Source organism: Aspergillus glaucus, assembly GCF_001890805.1.
Source record: "Aspergillus glaucus CBS 516.65 unplaced genomic scaffold ASPGLscaffold_3, whole genome shotgun sequence".
NCBI classification, from domain to species: Eukaryota; Fungi; Ascomycota; class Eurotiomycetes; order Eurotiales; family Aspergillaceae; genus Aspergillus; species Aspergillus glaucus.
This window is the reverse complement of record NW_019170455.1, coordinates 230,735-252,928: the sequence shown is the minus strand read 5'-3', so window position 1 is coordinate 252,928 and position 22,194 is coordinate 230,735. Positions and strand designations below refer to the sequence as shown.

The 22,194-nt window shown below is 50.4% G+C and overlaps 9 protein-coding genes across 9 annotated transcripts in view; 3 read left to right on the top strand and 6 right to left on the bottom strand.

Moving 5' to 3' along the window:
- Positions 1–353: 353 nt before the first annotated feature.
- Positions 354–2,815, bottom strand: ASPGLDRAFT_163971 (J domain-containing protein). Its single transcript, XM_022542564.1, has 5 exons — positions 2,621–2,815; positions 2,479–2,563; positions 2,196–2,422; positions 1,460–2,117; positions 354–1,410 (listed from the first exon to the last, which is right to left on the bottom strand). The coding sequence occupies exons 1-5, from the start codon at positions 2,648–2,650 to the stop codon at positions 464–466; spliced, it is 1,947 nt and encodes a 648-aa protein (XP_022404305.1). The 5' UTR covers positions 2,651–2,815; the 3' UTR covers positions 354–463.
- Positions 2,816–3,694: 879 nt separating this feature from the next.
- ASPGLDRAFT_32116 (uncharacterized protein) lies at positions 3,695–4,052 on the bottom strand (the record flags this gene model as incomplete). Its single annotated transcript, XM_022544134.1, has 2 exons — positions 3,695–3,729; positions 3,797–4,052. The coding sequence occupies 2 exons, from the start codon at positions 4,050–4,052 to the stop codon at positions 3,695–3,697; spliced, it is 291 nt and encodes a 96-aa protein (XP_022404304.1).
- Positions 4,053–5,069: 1,017 nt separating this feature from the next.
- Positions 5,070–7,145, bottom strand: ASPGLDRAFT_163967 (aminopeptidase P family protein). The gene is made up of 2 exons (XM_022542563.1): positions 6,961–7,145; positions 5,070–6,865 (listed from the first exon to the last, which is right to left on the bottom strand). Exons 1-2 carry the CDS (start codon positions 7,076–7,078, stop codon positions 5,475–5,477), a joined length of 1,509 nt encoding a protein of 502 aa, XP_022404303.1. The 5' UTR covers positions 7,079–7,145; the 3' UTR covers positions 5,070–5,474.
- A 322-nt stretch (positions 7,146–7,467) lies between these two features.
- On the top strand, positions 7,468–9,684 carry ASPGLDRAFT_42652 (SSH4 family protein). Its single transcript, XM_022545645.1, has 3 exons — positions 7,468–8,071; positions 8,132–8,437; positions 8,502–9,684. Exons 1-3 carry the CDS (start codon positions 7,615–7,617, stop codon positions 9,263–9,265), a joined length of 1,527 nt encoding a protein of 508 aa, XP_022404302.1. The 5' UTR covers positions 7,468–7,614; the 3' UTR covers positions 9,266–9,684.
- A 276-nt stretch (positions 9,685–9,960) lies between these two features.
- ASPGLDRAFT_118884 (Rcat domain-containing protein) lies at positions 9,961–10,319 on the bottom strand (the record flags this gene model as incomplete). The annotated part of the gene is made up of 2 exons (XM_022539992.1): positions 9,961–10,156; positions 10,213–10,319. Coding segments are annotated over 2 exons (303 nt in total), but the record flags the coding sequence as incomplete, so codon positions are not given.
- A 921-nt stretch (positions 10,320–11,240) lies between these two features.
- pdeA (3',5'-cyclic-nucleotide phosphodiesterase PDE1) lies at positions 11,241–13,581 on the top strand. The gene is made up of 3 exons (XM_022545644.1): positions 11,241–11,612; positions 11,833–12,515; positions 12,568–13,581. Exons 1-3 carry the CDS (start codon positions 11,577–11,579, stop codon positions 13,424–13,426), a joined length of 1,578 nt encoding a protein of 525 aa, XP_022404300.1. The 5' UTR covers positions 11,241–11,576; the 3' UTR covers positions 13,427–13,581.
- Positions 13,582–14,512: 931 nt separating this feature from the next.
- On the bottom strand, positions 14,513–16,954 carry ASPGLDRAFT_42644 (D-arabinono-1,4-lactone oxidase). Its single transcript, XM_022545643.1, has one exon. It carries the CDS (start codon positions 16,593–16,595, stop codon positions 14,805–14,807), a length of 1,791 nt encoding a protein of 596 aa, XP_022404299.1. The 5' UTR covers positions 16,596–16,954; the 3' UTR covers positions 14,513–14,804.
- Positions 16,955–17,385: 431 nt separating this feature from the next.
- On the top strand, positions 17,386–18,063 carry ASPGLDRAFT_63766 (pyridoxine/pyridoxamine 5'-phosphate oxidase; the record flags this gene model as incomplete). Its single annotated transcript, XM_022548709.1, has 1 exon — positions 17,386–18,063. One exon carries the CDS (start codon positions 17,386–17,388, stop codon positions 18,061–18,063), a length of 678 nt encoding a protein of 225 aa, XP_022404298.1.
- A 171-nt stretch (positions 18,064–18,234) lies between these two features.
- ASPGLDRAFT_972735 (putative gelsolin repeat protein) overlaps positions 18,235–22,194 on the bottom strand; it is a 5,423-nt gene continuing 1,463 nt past the window's right edge. Inside the window, exons 4-6 of the mRNA XM_022550603.1 lie at positions 21,647–22,194; positions 18,707–21,592; positions 18,235–18,649 (exon numbers count right to left, since the gene is read on the bottom strand). The exon at positions 21,647–22,194 is cut by the window's right edge and continues 2 nt beyond it. Coding sequence (XP_022404297.1) covers positions 18,406–18,649; positions 18,707–21,592; positions 21,647–22,194 — 3,678 coding nt within the window. The 3' untranslated portion in view covers positions 18,235–18,405. The remainder of the gene's footprint in view (positions 18,650–18,706; positions 21,593–21,646) is intronic.

Genomic DNA, 22,194 nt, shown 5'->3' with positions numbered 1-22,194 from the left:
TGATCGCCAGTGACAGGGCTGTAGGCCGGCGGTAGGAGCCGAGCTGTAGAAGTAAAGCAATTCAAACTCCCTAAATGCATAGTTAAACTAGCTAGCATACAGTATAACCCAGTCTCAGATACAGAGAAAGAAAAGAGAAAAAAGAAGATTGAATCATGCGTATCCATACCCTGGGGTATATATAAACCTTTACCCCTCTACATGCACGAGGTAGAAAAAACACCATACAACAGCATTGGTGAAAAATGAATAAAATATCCCTCCTATGGCAATCAATCATCCACATCAGTCTCGGTGTTGGTATCACTGGTATCACCCGCATCCCCGTCGGTATCACTCTCATCCTCGTCGCTAGAGTCAGAAGGCTTCTTCGCCTTCTTCTTCGGCGGCTGGCCAGTCTTCAAAGCCTGCATTTGTCCGGCAATCGAATCTAATAAACTGGTTAGCTTGCATTCATCTTATTTTATGTAAAGGCCAGGTACTCACCCTCATCCGGTTCACTAATGTCATCCTCCTCCCCAAGAGCAGCGGCCTTAGCCGGGTCCTCAACATGCAGCGTGATCTCCTGCTTCATGTCAAGGCCAATGTAGCTGTCGCAGTTCATGTGCATCACAAAAGTGAACGCTCCAACCCCAGGAGGTGCCTGGAACTGCATCTTCAGAGTCTGCATGTCGAAAGTCGGGTTGCCGGCCTCATCGACGATCGGCTTGTCAAAAGTAGTAAAGGTGAAAGGAGGCACGGCCATCTTGCCTTGCTTGGAATCAGCCAGGAAGATGTGCCACCGGGGCGAGTGGTCGCGAGCGAAATATGGTGCGTGAGCCAAGGGGGGTTGGACAGGCTCGAGCTTGTCGGTCTTTCCTCCGTTGGCCTTGTTCTTGGCGGGTTTCCGGCCCATAAGAGCGTCGAGGTCATCCTCATCCGGGTCAACGTCCTCGAGGTCTTCGGGTTTGACTTCGGGAACGTTCGCGTGGCCAGGGGGGACAAATCGACCCTTAACAACCAGCTGCACCAAACTGCTGGGGGTGATAACTTTCTCGCCCATGACCTTGAAGAAGGCCCTGGAGACTTCAAGAACAGGGAGTTGCTTGGCAACCTTGATCGCGGTTTCATATTGCTGTTGCGACAAAAGACCAGCACCGACTGTGAGACTACGCCGCTTCTCTTCGTTGATATCCATGAACTTCTGAACAGTGAGATGGTCCTTGGCGTCACTTCCTTCGACAGACTTCACAACCTCATCGGTAAAGTGAGGAAGTTGCAAAAGCGGCGATGCGTCCGGAGCAATGGCCTGGATCAGATGTTGCGAGGTGCGGAAAGCGCTCAACATAGGACGAAGGTTACCGAAAGCGAGTGCGATAGCCCTGAATGCTTCGTTCAGAGACAGGGCAACCGGGGCGACTTCGTATTTTTCTATGGAGAATTAGAATCAAAACATTGCAATGACGATTTTCGAACTTACCACCGTTAAGAGAGGCATCTTCCAAATCGACACGGCCCAAATACGCCCATAACAAAGCGAGCGCCTTTCTCCGACTAGACTCGTCCATTTGCTTGATAGCTTCCCGGTCCTCAGAGGAGAGGAACGTAGAACCTTCAGCCAAAACCAATTTCTCAAGCTTCCCAAGACCAGCATCTGCCCGAGATCCCTTGAGCGTCTCAGTGAACTCTGCTCCCGAAGACAACGCGTTGACAATGCCGCCATCGGTGATATCATCCTTGTATTCCCGGAACATGTTGCCCGCACTGGCGACGAGAACACGCTCCTTTGTGTACCGCTGAGAGCCATACCACCATTTTCCGACGATATAAGGCAGAAGCACACCGAGAAGACCTCCGTAGACCAACAGAACATACTTTCCGAATCCCTCGGTGACAATGAATTTCGGAAGAGCAATACCGATGCTGAAGCTCTGCTTGCCGTCCGGGTGACCGTACTGGATGTAGTTGTTACGGATCTCCTCATCGGTCAGCGCTTTGTAAGCCTTGGTCAACTCGACGAATCGGTCGTTGAGTGTCTCGATGGTCTCGTTCTTGGAGGGGTCAGGGCGGATCTTGTCAGGGTGGTAGATGAGAGAAAGGCGCTTGTAGTGTCTCGAAATCGCTTTTTCATTGGCGCTCTATCAACAAAACACACGGTCAGCATATTCCCGCGCAATAGATCCACAAAACTCGGACGGAGGGACGAAGCCACGCACCCTTGAAACACCCAAAATATCATATGGATCCCAGAGCTTGGGAGTCGATCTGGCAGTAACGGTGATCAAGTAAATCATCCACGCCATCACCGCATACCCAATGATCACGGTGATGATACGCTTCACCCGGTATTCCTTGCGCAAGCGTTTGCGCTTCTGAGCCTCGATGAGATCGGCATGTTCGGGTGTGAAATCTGACTTTATCCGTGGTGCGGTGTTTTCGAGGTCTAGACAGTATAACAGTTAACTGGGTTGTCCGTACTGAAATCGAAAAGACACGTACTCTTGGTGGGTTTGAGGAGGTTATATGTGAGAGGGAGAGTGACGAGGCCGGTAAGAGTCAGGATGAAGAATGGGAAGAATTGACCCTGTCATGACCAGAATTAGCCAGTCTATACATAAGGACCACACAAGATGTCTCTCACCTGCTCGTCATAGGTGTAGTCTGTCGACATGGTGAGGCGAAATCAAGCAGACGGTCGCCCCGTCCGTAGCGTGGAAGTATGAGCAACACTAAACCACTGTTCTCGGCAGAGTAGAGAAAACTTTTAGATGGTCAAAATCACAATCATGTCCTCCTTCAGACGGACAGAAATACAGAGGGAAAGAGAAAACTGTCCAGCATCTTGGATTATTATCGCATCGGAGGTTCGTCCACTTGTGATCGACCGTGTCCTTTATTGGGCTCACCGCCTGCCTGATACAGCTAGTGCCTGAGGCTAAGTAAGGCTGTTTTTTTCAAGGCAGACCAGACAATAACTAATTAGTTAATAAACTACGCGCTACCAGGGGTACTAGTTATAGATAGAAAAGATGTGAAGAATTTTCATGATGGTTCATTGTGGCTGAATTGCTACCATACAGGCATTTCCATCATGGTCAGGCTAATTGTAGGCCTGAATTGGAACAGTACAAGAATTGGTTTCAGTGACAGGAATAACTATCGCTAATGAAATCCCGCCTTGCTTCCATATCCACAATCCCAAACCGAGGACTCATTTCTGGATGAGTCAAATGTCTCGAGAGATATCCATTGACTAATATCCCAAACGTAACATGAGCAGAGATCCTCACGCCGCTGACAGCAGAGACGCAGAGATCATCAGCTACCGATCTACTTTGCAGGAAACTCAAGCGTCAACAACCATATGTACGGTTGGACACGAATTCAACCCATCAAAGTAAACAGCAGCCGGTGACACTGTTGCTCTGTAGCGCAGACGCGGAACCTCTGGACCAGAAGTCAAATGGCCAAGTTTTTCTGGGCCAATCCAATATCCGTAGATATCTTCATTGCTACAAGCCGCAACTTGGTTGTTCCATTGGATCCGGTGGATGTCACGATCGGCGGGATGTAGTGTGGTCCTCTCCGATGAATTGTATCGAGAGGTGGTGTGGTTGTTTTCTGTTCCATTGTGTTCGTTGCTGATTTTCTTTTTTCGTTTCATAAATCGAAGGACGAAATCAGGACATCGTGAAGACAAAAGCGCATAACTTTTTTAACTTTTTCGTTCAATCATCCGGGGAGTCTCGACTGTGAACTTGGGAGATGTTAGAACTCGTTCAATTGAAAGAAAGGGATAGAAGTAGGGTATACTTACGAATTGATGTAGTCGAGGCCGCCAAAGTATTCCAAAGCCCATAATTATCCCCGGGTTCATCACCAAAAAGTCGACACTGCTCCATCTCAAACCGCAGCGGGCGATCGTGCGTCCAATTCACGGATCCATAATGCCAGGTCGGGGCGAGGGATCGCGAGAAGAGATCACTGTCGATCGGGGTGGAATTGAAGGTATCGATGTTGCAGTTGCGGTTTGGTCTTAATCGAGAATGGCGTCTGTTGTGTCTGTGGCCCATTCTATTGATTGGAGGAGGATTAAAGAGGTGCAAATTTTTCTTTTTGTCGTAAATCGTAAAATTCAAACAAAGCAAAGCATTGCGAATCACAAAAATCACCAGGAGAGGAGATGAGGCATTGAGAGAGGAGTGATCAACACCCCCGAAAGGATGTGATGAATTGAGGAAAAGAAAAAAAAAAAAGTAGAAACGGAAGAAAAGGAAGGGAGGGATTGAATATATACACAAAAGGGGTGGTGTGAGTCACTATAACAGAGATGCCAAATAAGGTACCCATATAGGCAGACCTGTACTCTGTACGATCACCCGTCGTTCCCGAAAAGAAAATTTAGACCATCGGGTTCCACCAGGAAATAGTGTGGTTCCACCAGTGAGCTTGCAGTCTAGAAGCACGAATACCCAAGAGCAGGTACATGGGCGCAGGCTATTGCTTAATATTGGCGATATCTAGTCAGAAATCATGTCAATTGTGGTCATAGCCTGACCCTAATCACGAATGCTAGAAATGTCAATTTTCGCCCACAAGGTCAAATCACGCCATTTGAGGAATTCCTCTGAGAAAATCCTGTGACAAAATGACCTCATCCCGTCATTTCCCTCAATTTCCCTTATTCAGAGAGAGTGGCCTGACAATGACTGGATCTGTTTCATCGGAGTCCCAGACACTCACTCCGGTAGCTGTAACATACCGTTTACTGACCATACAATGACCATACCATACGCCACCGATGCCGGCCCGATCCCTTCTGCATGTCTGCCAAAATGCCGCATTTAGGTGATCTCTGCCGGACGGTCCGATCGGCGCCTGACGGGTCATGACAATTCATAGTACAGTGTACTGTAATTCAAATCGGGATCGCACAATGACCAAAATAAGCACGCATAACACAACGCCGCTTTTATTGGATATCCTGACCACATTCCAGATCATATCATTCCCGTCACTATGTCAGTGATAGAAAATGATAGAAAACGATGCAATAATTGACTCGTCAAGTCAAGTCACTACTGGCAAAGAAAAAAAAAAAATCGCACACAATACGGAGCCCCTCGGGTTGGTCCATGTGTTTGCTGCTGGAGACGTCTACGTACTCGCTACTTGTATGCGGTGTGCATACTATTAGTAGTACTTCGTAGAGACAGACAGGTACAATGAGCTGGTCCAGTAGAAACCGGTCTAGAAGCATGGCATTTTTCCATCCAGATGAATTGTGGGCTGCCCTCTGGGGACAGCTGGGCAGCTGCGAGAGCTGTGCACTTTACGGTGTACACGTCCGATGGAGCAGTTTCATCGTACTTATCCACCTTCCGCCACTTCCCCTTCCCGCTTTAGCCCTCTTAAGGAAGGTGCTATCCCCTACCGCACCGTCAAAGGCCCCATCTTCCGGTCGCCTAATGCAGGACTCATATATTAAAGGGTGACTAGTGGTCGATCCGGCCCCGGAGAATCTCTAGCATCTCGCTTCCTTTGGGCGCCGTCGTGAGATTCTCATACCCCGTTCCTGTCACTAAAATGTCGTCTTCGATGCGCACACCGCCAACCGATATGTATTTTTCCGCCTCCTCCAGGTTGATGTACTGCGCTAGCTTCTTCTGCTTTCGCGCGTTGTCAAGTGCCAGTCGAGAAAAGTAGATCCCTGGTTCGACTGTCACCACCATGCCCTCCTCCAATCCCGAGGCGGTCAACGTGCACGGGGAATGGGTCAAGGTCGAAACAAGGACCGACGCGTAGAATCCACTGTCACCGCGTGCCATCAGTGACCGCTCCGACACGTCATGAACTTCCAGCCCAAGGTGATGCCCTAGGCCGTGTGGCAGAAACACTGTAGACGCCCCCGATTGGCGAATTTCCTCCACAGACCCGTGTCGAAGGATGCCCAGCCTCTGTAATCCTTGGATCAAAATACCATGTGCCAGCGCATGCAAATCTAAGAAACGGACACCCGGCTTGATGCGTTTGATACATTCCTCTTGCATCTCTTCTACCAGGTGGTAGATGTCCCTGGCTTGGTCGCTGGGCCAATCGCCCGTCGCCGTCAGAGGAAATGACCGCGTCACGTCGCTGGCATAGCAATCCCATTCAGCACCAGCATCCAGACAGACCAGCTGCCGGCCTTTGAGTGGCTCGTCGTTCCTGACGTAGTGAAGAACAGCTGCGTTTTCACCAGACCCGGCAATAATCTCGTATGCCTGGTTCTTCGCGCCATGGGAGACGCAGGTATCCAAGAACGAGCCTTCAATCTCCGCCTCGTTGGTCATCTCATGAATAGTCTCGAGAATCTTGCGATGAGCTAGGCCAGATACCCGGTTCGCTTCGCGGATTAACTGAATCTCATGGTGATCCTTCACGCCCCGGGCAGCATCTATTGCAGGCTGCAGCTGCTTCGAGTCCAACAACAGATCCCCAGAAGACGAGATGATGGGTTTTTGCGTTTCGTGCAGGATATAGATGGGACTCGTCTTGTTGTATTGGTTTGCCCATTGTTCAAGATCCCCCCGTAAAGAATTAAAATAACACACCTGGTGTACGTCGTAGCGTGCCTCTGCCTCCTCTTTGGTGACGGTAGGCCCCATCCATACCGCCTGATGAAGGTCGAAGTTCGGAACATATAGCGTCAAGAGGTCCGTTTCGATATCGTATGTCAGATAGCAATCTGCTTCATTTACACCACTGAGGTAGTAAAAGTAGCGTCTCTGTCGAAACGGGCGTGCTTGGTCTGAGTCACCCCAGTTGACGGTTGGCGTTCCGGCAAGATATATAAGGCCGTGGGTAGCTCCTAGTTTCGCTGCGACTCTGCGAGCATGTTGCTTTGCTAGTCCCGTCAGTCTACAGAGTAGTCTTTGTTTTTATCGCAGTACAAAGAAGACATATAATCAGGATGGCAGGGTAGCATAGCCACTCACGAACCTGGATATTTGTTGTGGTCGTTGCTTATCTCTAGACGGATATTCAAGGCATCCAGGGAATGGATGTTGACATTGGCCTGTGCCAGGACAGCCTCCTCGGGATGAGACACTGCACCCATTCTGGTAGGTAAGGTAACAGTTGGGAATACACTTGAATAGAGATAGACAGGAAGAGAGATAGCTGAGTCCGAGCAACAGTAAGAGAGGTGATACTGTCAGCTCCGGTTATCTACTGATAGCGATCGCATCCTCGGCGGTCAGCCTCAGGCTCAGCCTCACGATGCAGCAGTAGTACGGAATATTCTGACAATGAATAAGAAACAAAACAGCTATTCTTGTCTCTTTAATTCATTTCAATGCCTCACATGCATATAGAAAGAAATCCCCCAAGGCAGACTGAATGAACGCGACCGTTGTCTGTGGCCGCAAGCGTTTTTCTCCTGCCTTTTTCGTTCTGCCCTGCCATAGCGTCATCCTCCCTACTCTCTTCAGCTGCCTTTTTTTTTTTTTTCACTCCGACACTATTCTATCATCCTCCCATCATCCCATCCTGACTCGCATTCGTGCCTGATTTCTACTCCTCCACGACTTTGCATCTTCCTCTATACAACAAACACTCAGATTCATTCCTGAATACCCGATCTGTCCATGAACAATGCGGGGATTTGAGGCATCGGGCCCCGGTGCTATCTACGGTCTTCCCTCGACCCTCACCACTTCCGTGTTAAGCACCAGCACTCCCACGCCTTCATCCTTCCCAAGACCGAACACCGACCCGGAGATCGTCTCCCATAATATTGAAAATGTCCTCCGTTCCGTGTCCGCGCAGTTCGAGCGCGATCACAGCCTGGTCTCCGTCAGTGGCAACTCGTCCGGCTCGACCGGAAAGGGAATCCTGATCGGCATTCTCTCTGCCTTTGGCTCTGCGGGGGTTGCGGTTCTTATCTTGGCCTTGTTTTTCTTTTTCAAGTACACAAGACGTGGTCGGATTATATTGGATCGCATTGGGCGACCGGGTGAATACGATGATGAACAGGCGTTTTTGCGCGATGAGGCGGAGGCTCTGGGGACGATGGATGATATTTCGCGGTCGGAATACATGAGAGCGAAAGGTGAGTTCAATTTTTTTTTGAAATAGTCTAATGATAGCGCCGAGTGCTAAGTCAGATCAGCCTTTGTCGATGCCAACCCTCCCGAATCGGTGCAGACCGATATCTCGCTGTCTCAGTTCCTTGCCATCCAAGAGAAAGGTGTCTCCGCGTGGGAATTTCAGCCAGAACTCGAAATCGCCAACTGTTTTGTCGAAGCTCGGACGGAGATTGAATTCTTTGATTCCGAATGCAGCGTCCAGGCAAATCTTCCTGTGCCCAAGCAAAACGATGTCTACTACTGGGAAGCGAAGGTCTTTGAGAAGCCCGAGACTACGTTAGTCAGTATTGGCATGTCAACAAAGCCGTATCCGTTGTTTAGATTGCCAGGTGGGTTTATTCAAAGATCATCTTCGCATTTGAGAAATTTGCTGACATCTTGTTCTTGATCCAGGCTTCCACAAAGCGTCCGTTGCATACCTATCGACCGGTCATCGCAGATTCAACCAACCGTTCACACCAACCCCGTACGGCCCTCAACTCGCGCAAGGTGATGTGGTTGGTGTGGGATACCGGCCTCGATCAGGCACAATTTTCTTCACTCGCAACGGTAAGAAGATGGAAGAGGTGGTCCACGGTCAGAAGGTGCCCAACTTCTTCCCGACAATTGGCGCGAACGGCCCCTGCTCTGTCCATGTCAACTTTGGTCAGATGGGATTTGTATTTATCGAAGCCAACGTCAAGAAATGGGGACTGGCTCCGATGACCGGCAGTCTAGCACCACCCCCGCCGTATGGAAGCGAACACGGCAGCATCTTGCTCGAGTCTGGTCGAGAGAGTGCAGCGCAAATCTCTCATCGGGTCTACCAGAATGCCCATTACGCCCATACCGATTCAACTGTTAGAATTGCACCGTCTCCTAGCCCTGGACCTATCCGATCGCCAACCGACATCTCGCTCGCACAGCTGGCTCATGTGCCCTCCCAGGAAGATATTGGCGAAGGATCAAGTAGTCATGTTGAAGACGACGAGCGTACCCATCTTTTGAATCAGGAAGATATTGATAACATTCCGCCTCCTGAATATACCAGCCCCGAGGGCAGTCGCCGAGGCAGTGATGCATCGCAACATCCACCGATACCCAGTTACGATGCTGCTGTGGCTGCCCAAAATCGTCACTTGCAAGAAAACCAAGGCCGCGACAATGAAAACCGTTAAGTCGTGATGTTGCAGTGCAACACGCGATCGTTTGTTTCTTCCGTTATTTGGCGCTCTTTCCTTTCTTTCTTTCTATCATCCGATTTAGCGGCCATGGTCGGCGTTTCATGGGCGAGATTCTGGCTGTATTTGCTTTATGGTTATGCCACATGGGAAGTGGCCTTGAAATGATGTTACGTATATAGGATTGGGAGATATCTTTCTTCTTTTTATCTTTTCTGGCGCTTTTATGATGTACTCCATGTATCTTACCTCGGTACGGTAAGCTGGCTGGGGCATTTGGGGATCAAAAATGGAACTATATATATTGACCTGGCTAGAACACCAATGGCCTTGGGTTATCTTCTTTACTCTTCTATGCTTTTCATGTGTTCCTGCATAGCTTTCGTCGAATTCATAACCTGGTCTCTGAAGATGAACCCAAATGATTGCCGAAACAGTACTATTCAACACAGATAACTAGTGCCATAGCATACGATGCTAACTTACTAGATGATAGGATAGAAGTCCCTCCTAGACGGACGGCAGACTTGGATCCCACACTCTCGACACCAACAGACATACAAATTCCTGCACTTATTGCATTCATGCTGTCCTCCAAAAGGCTCCCATGCCTCTTGAGTACAGTCATTTTCATCCTCATTTTCTTCTTGCACTTCCCCTTCCCCTGTTGCTTCTTCCGCCGCCTTCTCCTCCTAGTCTTCATCATCTTTATCTTTATCTTTATCTTTATCTTCATCGTCGTCATCATCGTCATCGTCATCGTGTTGGTCTGCAACCTCGTTAGCGCGGCCAACTGGGTGTAGTATAAAGTGCTCGTCCCATCGAACGCAGAAGCAGCTTCTCCATTTTTTGCCGCATTTATAGCAGAACTCGGCGCCGCAGGGGCATCTTTTCCATCAACTATCAGCATCATCTCAGAAACGCAAAAAAAAGACATCTCTCACGTCATGTGGTAACGCCCTTGGATCAATTCAACAACTCTATGGCAATAAAAACACCTCTGCCAGCCGTGTTTTGCTGCTGTTCGGAGGAGGCTATGGAGTGCAGTGTCTTTAGGACAGTCGCCGTGATGGGATGATGATTTGCATAAGCTTGCTCTCTCGCCATAACTTGCAAGTCATTGACTTTTAGACGTAGGTATTATCGGCTCTCATCTTGTCGTTGACGTCTCATAGACTGTAAATACATTTGCTAGCCTTAGAAATGTAAACTCCATGGTTGGGGACAATAGTCGTCGTCGAGTTCACATCACTATAGGTTGCCTGCGGCACACATATATTCAATAGCTTAACTAACGAGAGAATTAGAAAAGATGACCAGTAGATATCAGTATAATACTCGGTATCCTATTCCAGTAATCAGCCGCAGTTCTTCCCCGGTGTGTGTTGTTGTTTCCCCACAAGATCTCCAGATTAATCATTATCTTATGACCAGATGATATCATTCCTCCTCAATCTCCTCTCTTTTCCTTTCTCCTTCCCCCAACTGAATTTTCCAACTAAAGACAACAATCTCATTGCCTTCCTTTTCCTGCGCCAAGGGGTTAAACAGTGTGTGGCTGGTTGTGTAGCGTAGCGCTGAGTTGCGCCCTGCCCCCATCGTTCGTTCACCCACCGTCCGTCCATCGCCCATCTGATCGCTCAGCCTAGCCTCGTCCCCTCTCTCCTCCACCTACCATCCACTCACAGCCTATCCATATGTCTTATTCTGATTTGAAGACGCACAGAATCAAAGTTCGCTACGCGGTCCCCTGTCGCATACGTATTCGATACGTCTTTTGTCCGTGCGCTCTAGGGCGTCTTTGCCCCAACGCCCCGATCGGATCGGATTTATCTGCCGCAGTTAATCGCCAACTTTGATTTCGTGTCGCGATTTATTATATACCCTCGAATTTCTCGTTCGCATTTCGTCGTTTTCGTCGCCGTCATCGACTTGGCTGAATGGTCTCGTGTTGGGCATAAGGGCAGAAAGCGATATATATACTGGAGGAGGACCTTGAGCTTTGGATTCGTGTCAACGGGCGAAGTTCGAGTGGACGGAGGGCAGTTCGATCGTTCTTCGATCCATGAGCACCGTGTGGCTACGGTGATACAAGAGTCTCCTGCCTTTGCCTAAGGAATGGGATGGTTATTAGATGAACATTGGGCTTGGCTAGAGGATTAAGGCGGTTCTGACGGTACACCTGCCGTGTCTGGAAGTGAGATTTTGGACTCGAGTCGCATTGTGCACTTGTCTTGCTTGCGCAGCCTGAGGCCTCGTTTTGAGTATCTGGTTCGCATACTCGCATAAAAACAGACAGCGCGGCCATATGGCGGACAAGGCGACCTTTCAGGTCATTGTCTTGGTGAGTCTCGATTTCTCTTTTCTTTTCTTGTCCCCTTTCCTTTTCCGCTTTAGAATTCCAACCCGTATAATATATGCATCTCTGGACTTAGTCAATTGTATTATCGTCACTATCCGGCAGTACTTTACTATCAGAGAAAAAGCAACCCATTGCATGCAGCGTTATGCAGCTAGTTCGGCACCTGGCATCTGAGACAAACAGCTAATATATTCTCGAAAAGGGCCCTACAGGAGGACCTCGCGAAGACAGCGTGACTGGACTGCTAGTGAGGTCAACAGCGACACAATGGTCATCAAACTCAATGGTGGCGGTCGATGCAGGCACCCTTCTCGCCGGTATTATTCGAACGCTGGAGCAGTACGAGATGGAAAATAAGGACGGCAAGCGATACATGAAAGATGGTCCGTTTGTCGGTTTTAATCTACCATATAAGTCGCCCCCGGCAAACGCAGCGCACATCTTCCGAGAAATCATCGGTACGATCCTTGTCACGCATGCGCATCTGGATCACTTGTCCGGATTGGCGATCAACACGCCGATAATCGAAGCCGGCGCCGGACCTAAAGCAGTGGCTGCCTTGCCGTCGGTAGTTGCTGCGATCAAGAACCATATGTTTAACGATGTGATCTGGCCGAATCTGTCTGATGAGGATGGCGGAGCGGGCTTGCTCACATACCAACGCTTGGTTGAAGGAGGGAACTCAAGATTTGGCCGCGGAGATGCAAGAGGTTATGTTCGTGCGGCTGACGGTCTATTGACGAGGTGTCTCAGTATCAGCCATGGTCGTTGTAAGAAGCGATACAATTCCGAGTCCGAGTCGCACCATCGCGTGGGCAGTACGGTGTTTGCGGCAGATCCATTGATGTTACCTCCCAGAGGCATATCTGCTGATCGCACGGATGGGTAGGTGATCTATGTCTACGAAGCACTCTGGACATCAGTTGACAGTCATCAGATTCTACTCTCCAGCCCGTTCACCACGCCTTTTCGGAAAAGACCAAACCTGGGCAACAGTCGAAAGCTCCGCATTCTTCATCCGAGACCAATTCACCGGCAGCGAAATAATCGTCTTCGGCGACATCGAACCAGACCCCATCTCCATGGACCCCCGCAACAAACGCGTCTGGGAAGTCGCAGCACCAAAAATGGCCACAGGCGATCTACGCGCAATCTTCATCGAATGCTCCTATGACGACTCCGTCGAAGACTGCACCCTCTACGGCCACCTCTGCCCGCGCCATCTAGTCGCAGAACTCAAAGTCCTAGCCACCAAAGTAACAGAAATCCGCCACCCAAGCACATCCTCAAAACGCAAACGCACAGCCAGCAGCCCAGGCGGCGTAAGCCCTCGCTCCAAACGCGCCCAAAGCTTCGCAGCTGAAAAAGCACAAGGACGCAGATCAGAACCATACCCTTACCTCCCCCAATCCAACAGCGGCCGCCAGACGAGAGTCAACTCGGGCGAGATCTGGGGAGACCTCGTTCCTATCCCTGAAGCAAACGGACAGCCGATATCGCCGACCTTCAATACCCCCATGCTCGACGGCGTCGACGGGAACCCTACAAGTGAGCCGATGCAGGTCCAGTTCTCAATTGACCAGAACCCGCCAGATGATGAGAATCTGCCCTGGGCTGGGCTGGATACGTCTCCGTTGGCGGGTCTATCTGTGTATATCATTCATATTAAAGAAGATTTGACGGATGGGCCGCCCCCTGGGGATCGGATTTTGCAGGAACTTAGGGATCGTGGGGAGGCTGCGAAGTTAGGGTGTGAGTTTCATGTTCCGAAACGGGGGGAGGGGATATGGATTTGATTCTTTTTTTCTTCTGCTCTTGATTTGGATTTGATGAATTGGGGCGTATATCAGGTTGGATGGCTGCAGGACAGGACCGTCGGCGGCTAATGATGTTCATATCACCCCCTTTGGCTTTCATGTTTCTCGTGTGGTATTTTGATTCTCATGGCGGGTGGCTTATTAGTCTGTTATTGATATCGGTTTATGTTTATGTCGGATTTGATGCATATATCCTTCTTCAAGTTGATTAATTTTACAACCTAAGTTAATAGAACTACTTTAAATTACCAAACGCGCCAAACAACCAGGACTACGCTGCTCATACTAAGTACTCTTAACTTGCTAGCAGCACAGCTACTACGGCATCGGTCTCCCCTGGCGTTGTTAGTTGTTCCTCCTGAATAGTAACCCTTTCCAAGACTCGCGATTTCAACTACACTTTTAGTATGGCATGTGCATTATCCACATAGGGCTACCAACTCAATATCCCGTGACGTCGCTAACTCGACCAACAACTAAAGCAAAGTGACGTCGAAATGAAGAGGCAAAGCCACAAGAGCTATCACGGGACTTACCCTACCCTACCATACCGTCAAGGGTCAAGTGTCTGCCAAAAACCCAATGCTGACGCTAATACCAAAGGCTCACCATCCCAGTCCTTCTTGCATACAAGTATTCTTACGCAGTGGTCATCTGCCTGTCACTACCACTGTACTCGATGTATCTCCTACTGACAAATAGTACTACAGCAATACCACCTTTGACATCTGACATCTGATATCTGACATGAAGTCTTACTTACTCTTACTCTTAAAGCGGGAGTTATAGAAAAGGATTGGGATGAAGATGACATCGCATTCTGACAGTTGATATCGAAATGAGGGCACCAATCGTCGTATCATCTAGTGCCAACTACCGGAGAAGAGGATGCCGTTTTTGTTTGCCACGCTATGGATGCCTGTTGATATCGGGTCTGGTGTCAAAACATACGAACAAAAACCCTCATTTTGGTCTAAAATTACATAGATCCATTATCGGGCTGAAATATTATGTACTATGTACATGTACCTGTACGTCAGAGACAAGGGTTGGATTCTTCAGCGTCGGGATAAGTGATTACTTGCATTTCTATTCGGATATTAATGTACAACGTCTGAACCTCGAGTCAAATAAACAAAGGATGACCGGCGAATAAGAAAGAAAACCCCGTTGTTGGAATACGAAGGATAAACCTAGTTCATTTTCCCCCCGGCTATGGCGGTAGACTATCAATACCCCTGCCCAGGTTGTATACCTCCAGGGATATCAAAGAAAAAGAAAAGAAAAAGGTTACAATGCGTTTCTTGTCATTTTTGTCATCAATATCATGTATCATGTATCGTACTGCATGGTCTATTCATGGATCATGAACTCGCTCAGGAAGAGTAATACTCGCCTCCCCGGCAGCCATCAAATCAAAGCTCTCCTCACTAGCCACCGTGCCGGTCTCACTGGTCTCGTACTCAAAGAACCTCTTTTCCTCCGACTCATCCATTACAGCGACATTCTGTCGACGGCGGCGCTGCACCTGCTCTTCATCAGACACCTCCTGCCACCGCTTATCACCGATCCATTCGACACCGTCACCAGCGCCCTCGAATCCCGCGTGGCGACGGATGACCTCGCGCTCTAGGAGAGGGAGGGCGTTGATATCCGGTCTGCTGCGAATTTCAGTGTCATCTTCGGTATCAGCCGTAGCGGAAAGTGGCAGGTTGCGGTAGTGCCATTCGCCGAGGAACATGCCATCGGGGTCGACTTCCTGGCGGACCTTGAGCCATTCATCCATGTCCTCGCCGTACAATGCGCGCAGCTCCTGGTTGCTGCTCGCGGTGAAGTTCTTGGCCCAGTGTGGTTTGGCGCCCATTTCGCGCATGAGCCATTCGAAGGCTTCGTAGTAGCGGGCTCTGCAGGGCGGGTCGCGCAGGTACGGACGGTAGAGGGTTGCGTTGAGATACAGAGTGGGGCTGTCACGGCTGGTAGGGTCCAGGAACGGACGGGGGTTCTTGTTCAACGTTGAATTGGTGACTCGCACTTCGACGGGGCAGTGAACCCAGACACCTTCCACGGGGAAGGGAATGCGAGCCGTTTCAACGTCGCCGTGGAGCCAGGCAGACAGACGGATTATGGCCTCCGGACCCTTATCCAAAGGCAGAGCCCACTCGTTGACGAACTGCGAGTACAAGCAGTTCATGAGCAGACCCTTGCGCGCCGGCTGAACCGCCTCCGTAACATCAGATTCCGCCTTGAAACCATACTGCAATCCAAATACAAGCCACTCGACCCAGGGCAGAATGCGCGGGAAGTAATTCGACAACGCCAGCAAGTTGTGGTAGACATGGTGACCCAGCGTCTGTTCATAGAAAGAGCTGGGCGGTTCAATCTCAGGCAGATCAGACTTATCCGCATGCCAGACAATCGCACTCTTCTCATACGGCAACCACCAAACCCGAACAAACTCATGCGACGTCCACAATCCATTAGACCAATCAGCGAGTACACGCGACAACGGCCGTCTGCGCTGCTGCCACGCGACCTTGAATGTCGGTTCCGCCTGGAAAGTCACCTCAACGACAATACCCAAGGCACCCAGCGAAACCAGCGCCGCCCGGAACAACGCCTGGTTCGTATCGGGACTGCAGCGCACCAGCTGCCCATTCGCGAGCATCAAAGTCAACGACAAAATACACTCCGACAACAATCCATGCTGCATCGAGCTGCCGTGCGTACCCGTCGCAATCACCCCCGCAATCGACTGGCTATCAATACTGCCCAGATTCGACAACGTCAATCCATATTCCTCAAGTTCCTCGCCAAGCTGCCATAGCCGAATACCCGCCTCGACGGTCACAACACTCGTTTCAGTATCCAGGTCCAGGATGCGGTTGAAACCGTCCAGGTTCACCAGCCAGGATGACGTACAGGTGAGGTCGGAGGGCGAGTGGCCGCTGCCCACGACCACGAGACGACGACGGCAGCGGCGCGCGAGGGTGACAAGTTTCTGGATCTCGGGGATAGATTGCGGGCGGACGTAGAGCTCTGGTCGCGAGAAGAAGGTCTTCGCCCAGGTGTGGTGGAGGTGGTCCATCGAGGCGCGGAAGGACACCGCGGGGTCGAGCTGGGAGAGCTCGCGCTGGACGACAGGGTCCATTTTGGTTGTTTTTGCGATATAAACAGAGATGATGTATGTACGAGTCAATCAATATACAAAATATGGTCAAGGTAAGGTCAGGTCAGGGAACTGCGTGCATTACAGCGGCGACAACGGCGGCGACTTCCGGAAACGGGAATCAGGACATATTCGACTAGGAATGAGAAGCAAATAACTAATTAGCCTGGGACAATCAATCAATCGGTTCAGCAGGACAAGGGGAATACACTGCACAGTTCGAGGTCGGTTGTGGAGAGAAAAAAGTGGTGTGAGGAGAAGAAAAAGTTCAGGAAAAAAAATTCCGATTGTTGGAATTGGGTCCGCGGGGGAGATAGGGAAGTAGGGTAGGGCAGTGAATACCCTGATCACGCCATTATATTCACTGCTAGTATTCTTTCTAGCTATTCACTAGCTCAATTTGACCTAGTGAATACAATATTTTCCTTTCTCTGGATTAGCTCCATTGGGCATTGCCATCACTGATGTCCCTTATCAATCAAGATATCCAACTGCCAGCCCCGCCGAGTCCAGTATCTATACAGCCATTATAGCCCTCTAGGAACTTGGGTTCTCCCTTCTGATCCAACTTGACTCTTTAACTTAGAACACATTTTTTGCACGTAGTACTTCGTTAGAATAGTAACTATAAAGGTCAGCCACGACTCATTCTCTCCGCACTGACACATCGAAGACTATAGCTATTTCTACCAACAACCCTGCAGTAACTTACAGAAAACCATCAATTCAACTCAATTCCACCCTTAAAAGCCACTTTAACATGCCAAACACAATGCCAGACACCCCAATCAAATCCACTCTCCGCACCCTCCCCGTCCTAACCGGTCCCTTCCCCAACACGTCCTCCAACCCCGATGAATTCCCACCCACGCCCCAAGAAACTTTCCAAACATGGCTCTCCCACGCCATATCCTCCCAAATCCCCGAACCTCACACCATGACCGCCTCCACAACCGATGAGCACAACTACCCAGACGCCCGGGTGCTTATCCTCAAGAACCTCGATGAGCGCGGGTGGCATTTTGCCGCGAAGGGCGGGAGTCCGAAGGCCAGACAGCCGCATGGGAATCGGAATATGGCGTTAACGTTTTATTGGCCGGGCGTTGGGAGGCAGGTTCGTGTTAGGGGGAGGGTGGTGGTGTTGGGTGAGGAGGAGTGTGGTGAGGATTTTGGGGAGAGGTCGTTGGGGTCGAGAGTTAGTGCGATGGCGTCGGTGCAGAGTCGGGTGCTTGAGGATCGGGAAGTGCTCGTGAGGCGTGCTGCGGAGGTAGAAGAAGCTATGGCGAGTGGGAAGGAGGATGAGGTGTCGATGCCGGAGTGGAAGGTGTATGCTGTTGATCCTGTGGCGGTTGAGTTCTGGCAGGGGTCTTCTGATCGGCTTCATCAGCGGTTGCAGTATGTTCGAAAGGCAGATTGTGCTGGCTGGGTGAAGGAACTGTTGTGGCCATGATCATAGACATGATGGTATACCATTAGACTGCATACACTTATGGACATGTCTCCGATCTGGAACAAAATGTCTAAATATCATACATCAAAATGAAAACGCCCTCCACATGAATAAAAACAAACAACTCCAACATGCAAGTACTAGACAAGAAAAAGAATTCCCGCCATCGCCGCGTCCGGAAAAATGGACCCATGCTCCCTTATCTACCATGCCAGGGCAAACCATCTCTATACAAAAAACGAACAAGTATGCACAATATTAAAAGAAAAAAAATGGCACACATATGGACAAACGAAGAGAAGAATCGAAAAGAGGGGAAACGAAAGATAAAAAAATATCGTATCAAGTTCGAATGGCATCAATTGCCGCGTTCAAGGGAAACACCTGCGGAGGTAGCTTCCAGGCCTCCTTGTGCCATTTGCGGAACGCACTTCGACACGAGTTCGGGGCGCCACCGATAGAAACGTAACTCTTGGGAATGAATGGACGGTCCTGAAGAGAAGCAGCCAGGATGCCATATTCGTGTGCAAACACCACAGCCGACGCGAATTCGGCGGGGCGATGAGCAGCCTGCTCACCAACGATTCTGCAACAAACGTTAGATGACCGACTCATAGTTAATTACGATTGGAAGGGCACTTACACATAAAGCTCAAAGTAGGTATCAAGGATGTAAATCCCCTTAGGCGTGATATCCTTGTAGCAATATGGTTCAATCGCCTGAACAGTATCATTAGGCCGAATAATCGGAGACGAAGAACCAGGACGTCGCATCCAGAATCCAGACCGCTGGCCAAGTTCGTGGTCGACGCGAAGCAGTCTGCAACGGAACTGTTCATGGTTGGGCTTGAGCTGCCAGTCGTCCGAACGCAGATACTCCTCTGTATCCCGGTAGCTGAAGATTTCGAAAAAGCTCTCTGGCTCCTCGCCTTCAGTGACCTCTTCAAACTCTCCGGTCAAACCAAGGTCCATGCCAATGAGTCGAGCCGCACCGATTTCTTCTGCGGTGCTTCCTTTTCCTTTCCACAGATACAACTTGCCAAACGGCGCAGAGATCACGAACGGGAAGCCGGAACACAGGTTGCGTCGCGTAAAGTCGACTTCATCGAACACCATTTGCTTCAGGTGTTTCCGTCCGCAAAGCATGTACAAGGCCGACAAACTTGAGCGAGAGTTCGATCCACGACGCGTGATCAGAATGCCTCCGACCGCTTGGATGAACCGGGCAGTTTCCTTACCTTGCTTGATAACCTCAAGCTTGCAACTATGCTCTTTAGCCACCTTGCGAGCAAAGGTCTGAGCATCGTCTATGGCATGGTCCGGCACGTCGTCACCACACCACAAGTGAGTCTCAGAGCGTGTGCTGCCGTCCGACTCAAACTCAAACGTGTGGACACACAAGTACATGCTGCCCTCGTAGAGAATATACTCCTGGTTGATGGGAAGGTCTTGTCTCTTGCCCTCGCCCGTGATCTCCCATATCTGCTTCTTCAAGGTTCGGATTTTGGAATCGCTATCCCGAGTGGTAAGCATCAGCTGAGGATCAATGTCCACCCGGTCAGTTGTTTTGGGGAAAGCTGTGAAGAACTCCGCGATGACCTCCAAGGACTCATCAGCCTGCGGGACTAATGATATTGAAGAACTTGGCGATGAGAGCTGCGTGTCGGTTCTTTTGGGAGGAACCGGGGGAGAAGGTAAGGATTTGTGTCGAGATGAGAGGATCGAGCCGAACCCGAACCCACTAAATGTCCGCTGCTGAGGACTGCCAACGGGCGAATCCATCTGGTTCCCCTTGTAGCTTGTTCTGAGGGGAGATGGAGACTGCGATGAATGCCGAACTTGTGGACTCCATCTCTGGTCAGAATTAGGCGTGCGTGGTGACTTGGGCGGCACAGTCGGCCTTTGCGCGGGAGAGTCACCCAGATTCTCGACGTCTTCGTATGAATGGAAAGATTTCGGAGAAAGCGCGTCTATCTTATTTTTAGGCTGAGGTGTAAGCTGTGGCGCTGTCTCACCATTTGTCGTGTCCTGCATGCCCTTCTCAGAAGATGGACTTTGCTCAGGCTGACCATTTTCTTTGTTCGTCGGCGGACTATCAGGAAGCGGCCAGTTACTGTTGGAGTCACCAACGGAGAAGACTGATTTCGCGGCTTCAAAGGACGACTTCGGGGCAGACTCTGATTTCGTACTGGTCGGTTTGGATTCACTGATGGCCGGCTCAGGATGAGCGGCAGATAGGCCATTTTCTTGTGCAGGCGGCTTGGGTTCACTAACAGGCGCCTCAGTGACAGGCGACTCTTCTTTCGGGACAGGCGACTGAGGCTCTGTGACTTTGACGGTCGGCTCCGGTTGAATAGTAGGCCGCTCAACAGGAACTGGTTCTGGGTCACTGGTGAGCACATTTGGCGGGTTGAGAGGCGACTCGTCTTTTGGAGCAGATGGTGACTCCTGGTGCGCAGTGGACAATTCCGGCTCGCTGGCAGGCGGCTCAGGCTCACTGGAGGGTGGCACGGCCTGAGACGGTTCATCCTTTGGGACGGGTAGCTCTAGGACAGAAGATTCGAGGTCACTGGCAGCCGGGTCGTACTGAATCGACGTCTCGTCTTTCAATGTTAATTGTTCTGTTTGAATGACGGGAAACTCAAACTGAGACGGGTCATCCCTTGGGGCAGATGGCTCCAGTTGCGTAGCAGACTCATGTTCCTCGGCAGTGGGCTCGGTTTGAAGGACTGTTGGCTCATCCTTCGGGACATCTAATTCAAGCTCGGTAACAGAGGGCTCTTCCTTCGCTGCAGACTTTTCAGTTTGCGTAACTGGAAAATCGAATTGAGAAAAGTCATCTCTTGAGGCAGGTTCGGGTTCAGTTCGAGTGACCGACGGCTCACCTTTTGAGACATCGAACCCAGGCTGGGAAGCAGACGGCTCGTCTTTCGCGCCAGGGTGCTCGAACTCGAATTGGAAATCATCTTTTCCGGCGGGTGACTTGGGTTGTGCGTCTGAAGCTTCGGTTTCACCGGTAGCCGGCACAGATTGGACTATCGATGGCTCATAATTGGAGATGGAGCGCTCTGCTTCAGTTGTGGACTGCTCATATTGAAAGAATGATGGCTCAACGGATGGCTCGTCTTTCGCCGTAGGCTGCTCAGTTTGTGCAACTGGAAATCCGAATTGGAAGTCATCCTTTGAGACTGGTGACTTCAGTTGGGTGTCCGAAGTGTCAGCTTCATTGGTAGCCAGCTCAGGTTGGGCAGTCAATGGTTCTTCTGGGACAGAACGCTCTGCTTCAGTCGAAGATTGCTGCACATCTCGAACGGAAGTTGTTTCAGGCTGGCTGGCTGGCAGGTCAAGTTGAGCAGAGTGAGGCTCATAGTTCGACTCAGATTCAGGTTGGCTGGCCGGCACGTCATCTTTCAACTCTAGCTGCGCCACAACGGGTTCAGACTCGACGACTAGCTCATCCTTTGGGATGGTCAGTTCTGCTTCAGTTGCGGGCTGCTGCATATCTTGAACAGAAGTTGTCTCAGGCTGGCTGACAGGCAGGTCAATTTGAGCAGGATGATGTTCATCGTTAGAAGAATCCAGCTCAGGCTCAGGTTGGCTGGCCAGCACATCATCTTTCGGGACAGGCGACTCCAGCTGCGCCACAATGTGTTCAGACTGTTCCGCTTCAGCCGCAGACCGCTCCTCATGTTGAACGGGGGGCGTCTCATGCTGGGCAGTAGGCAATCCAAACTCAGCTGTGCGCGGCTCATCCTTTGGGGAAGGCACCTCAGGTTGAGCTGAAAGCTCAGGTTGGCTGGCTGCCACATCATCTTTTGGGACAGGCGACCCCAGCTGCGCCACAATGGGCTCAGACTCAATGACTGGCTCATATTTTGGGACGGTGGGCTCCACTTCAGCCGCAGATTGCTGCTCATGTTGAACAAAGGATGTCTCAGGCTGGGCAGTAGGCAGTTCGAACTCAGGCGCGCGCGGCTCATCCTTTGGGGAAGGCAACTCCGGTTGGGCCGAAGGCTCAATGTGGCTGACCGTCTCCAGCTGCGTCACAACTGGTTCAGACTCAATGACTGGCTCATCTTTTGGGACGGTCGGTTCTGCTTCAGCCGTAGACTGCTCATGTTGAATGGAGGG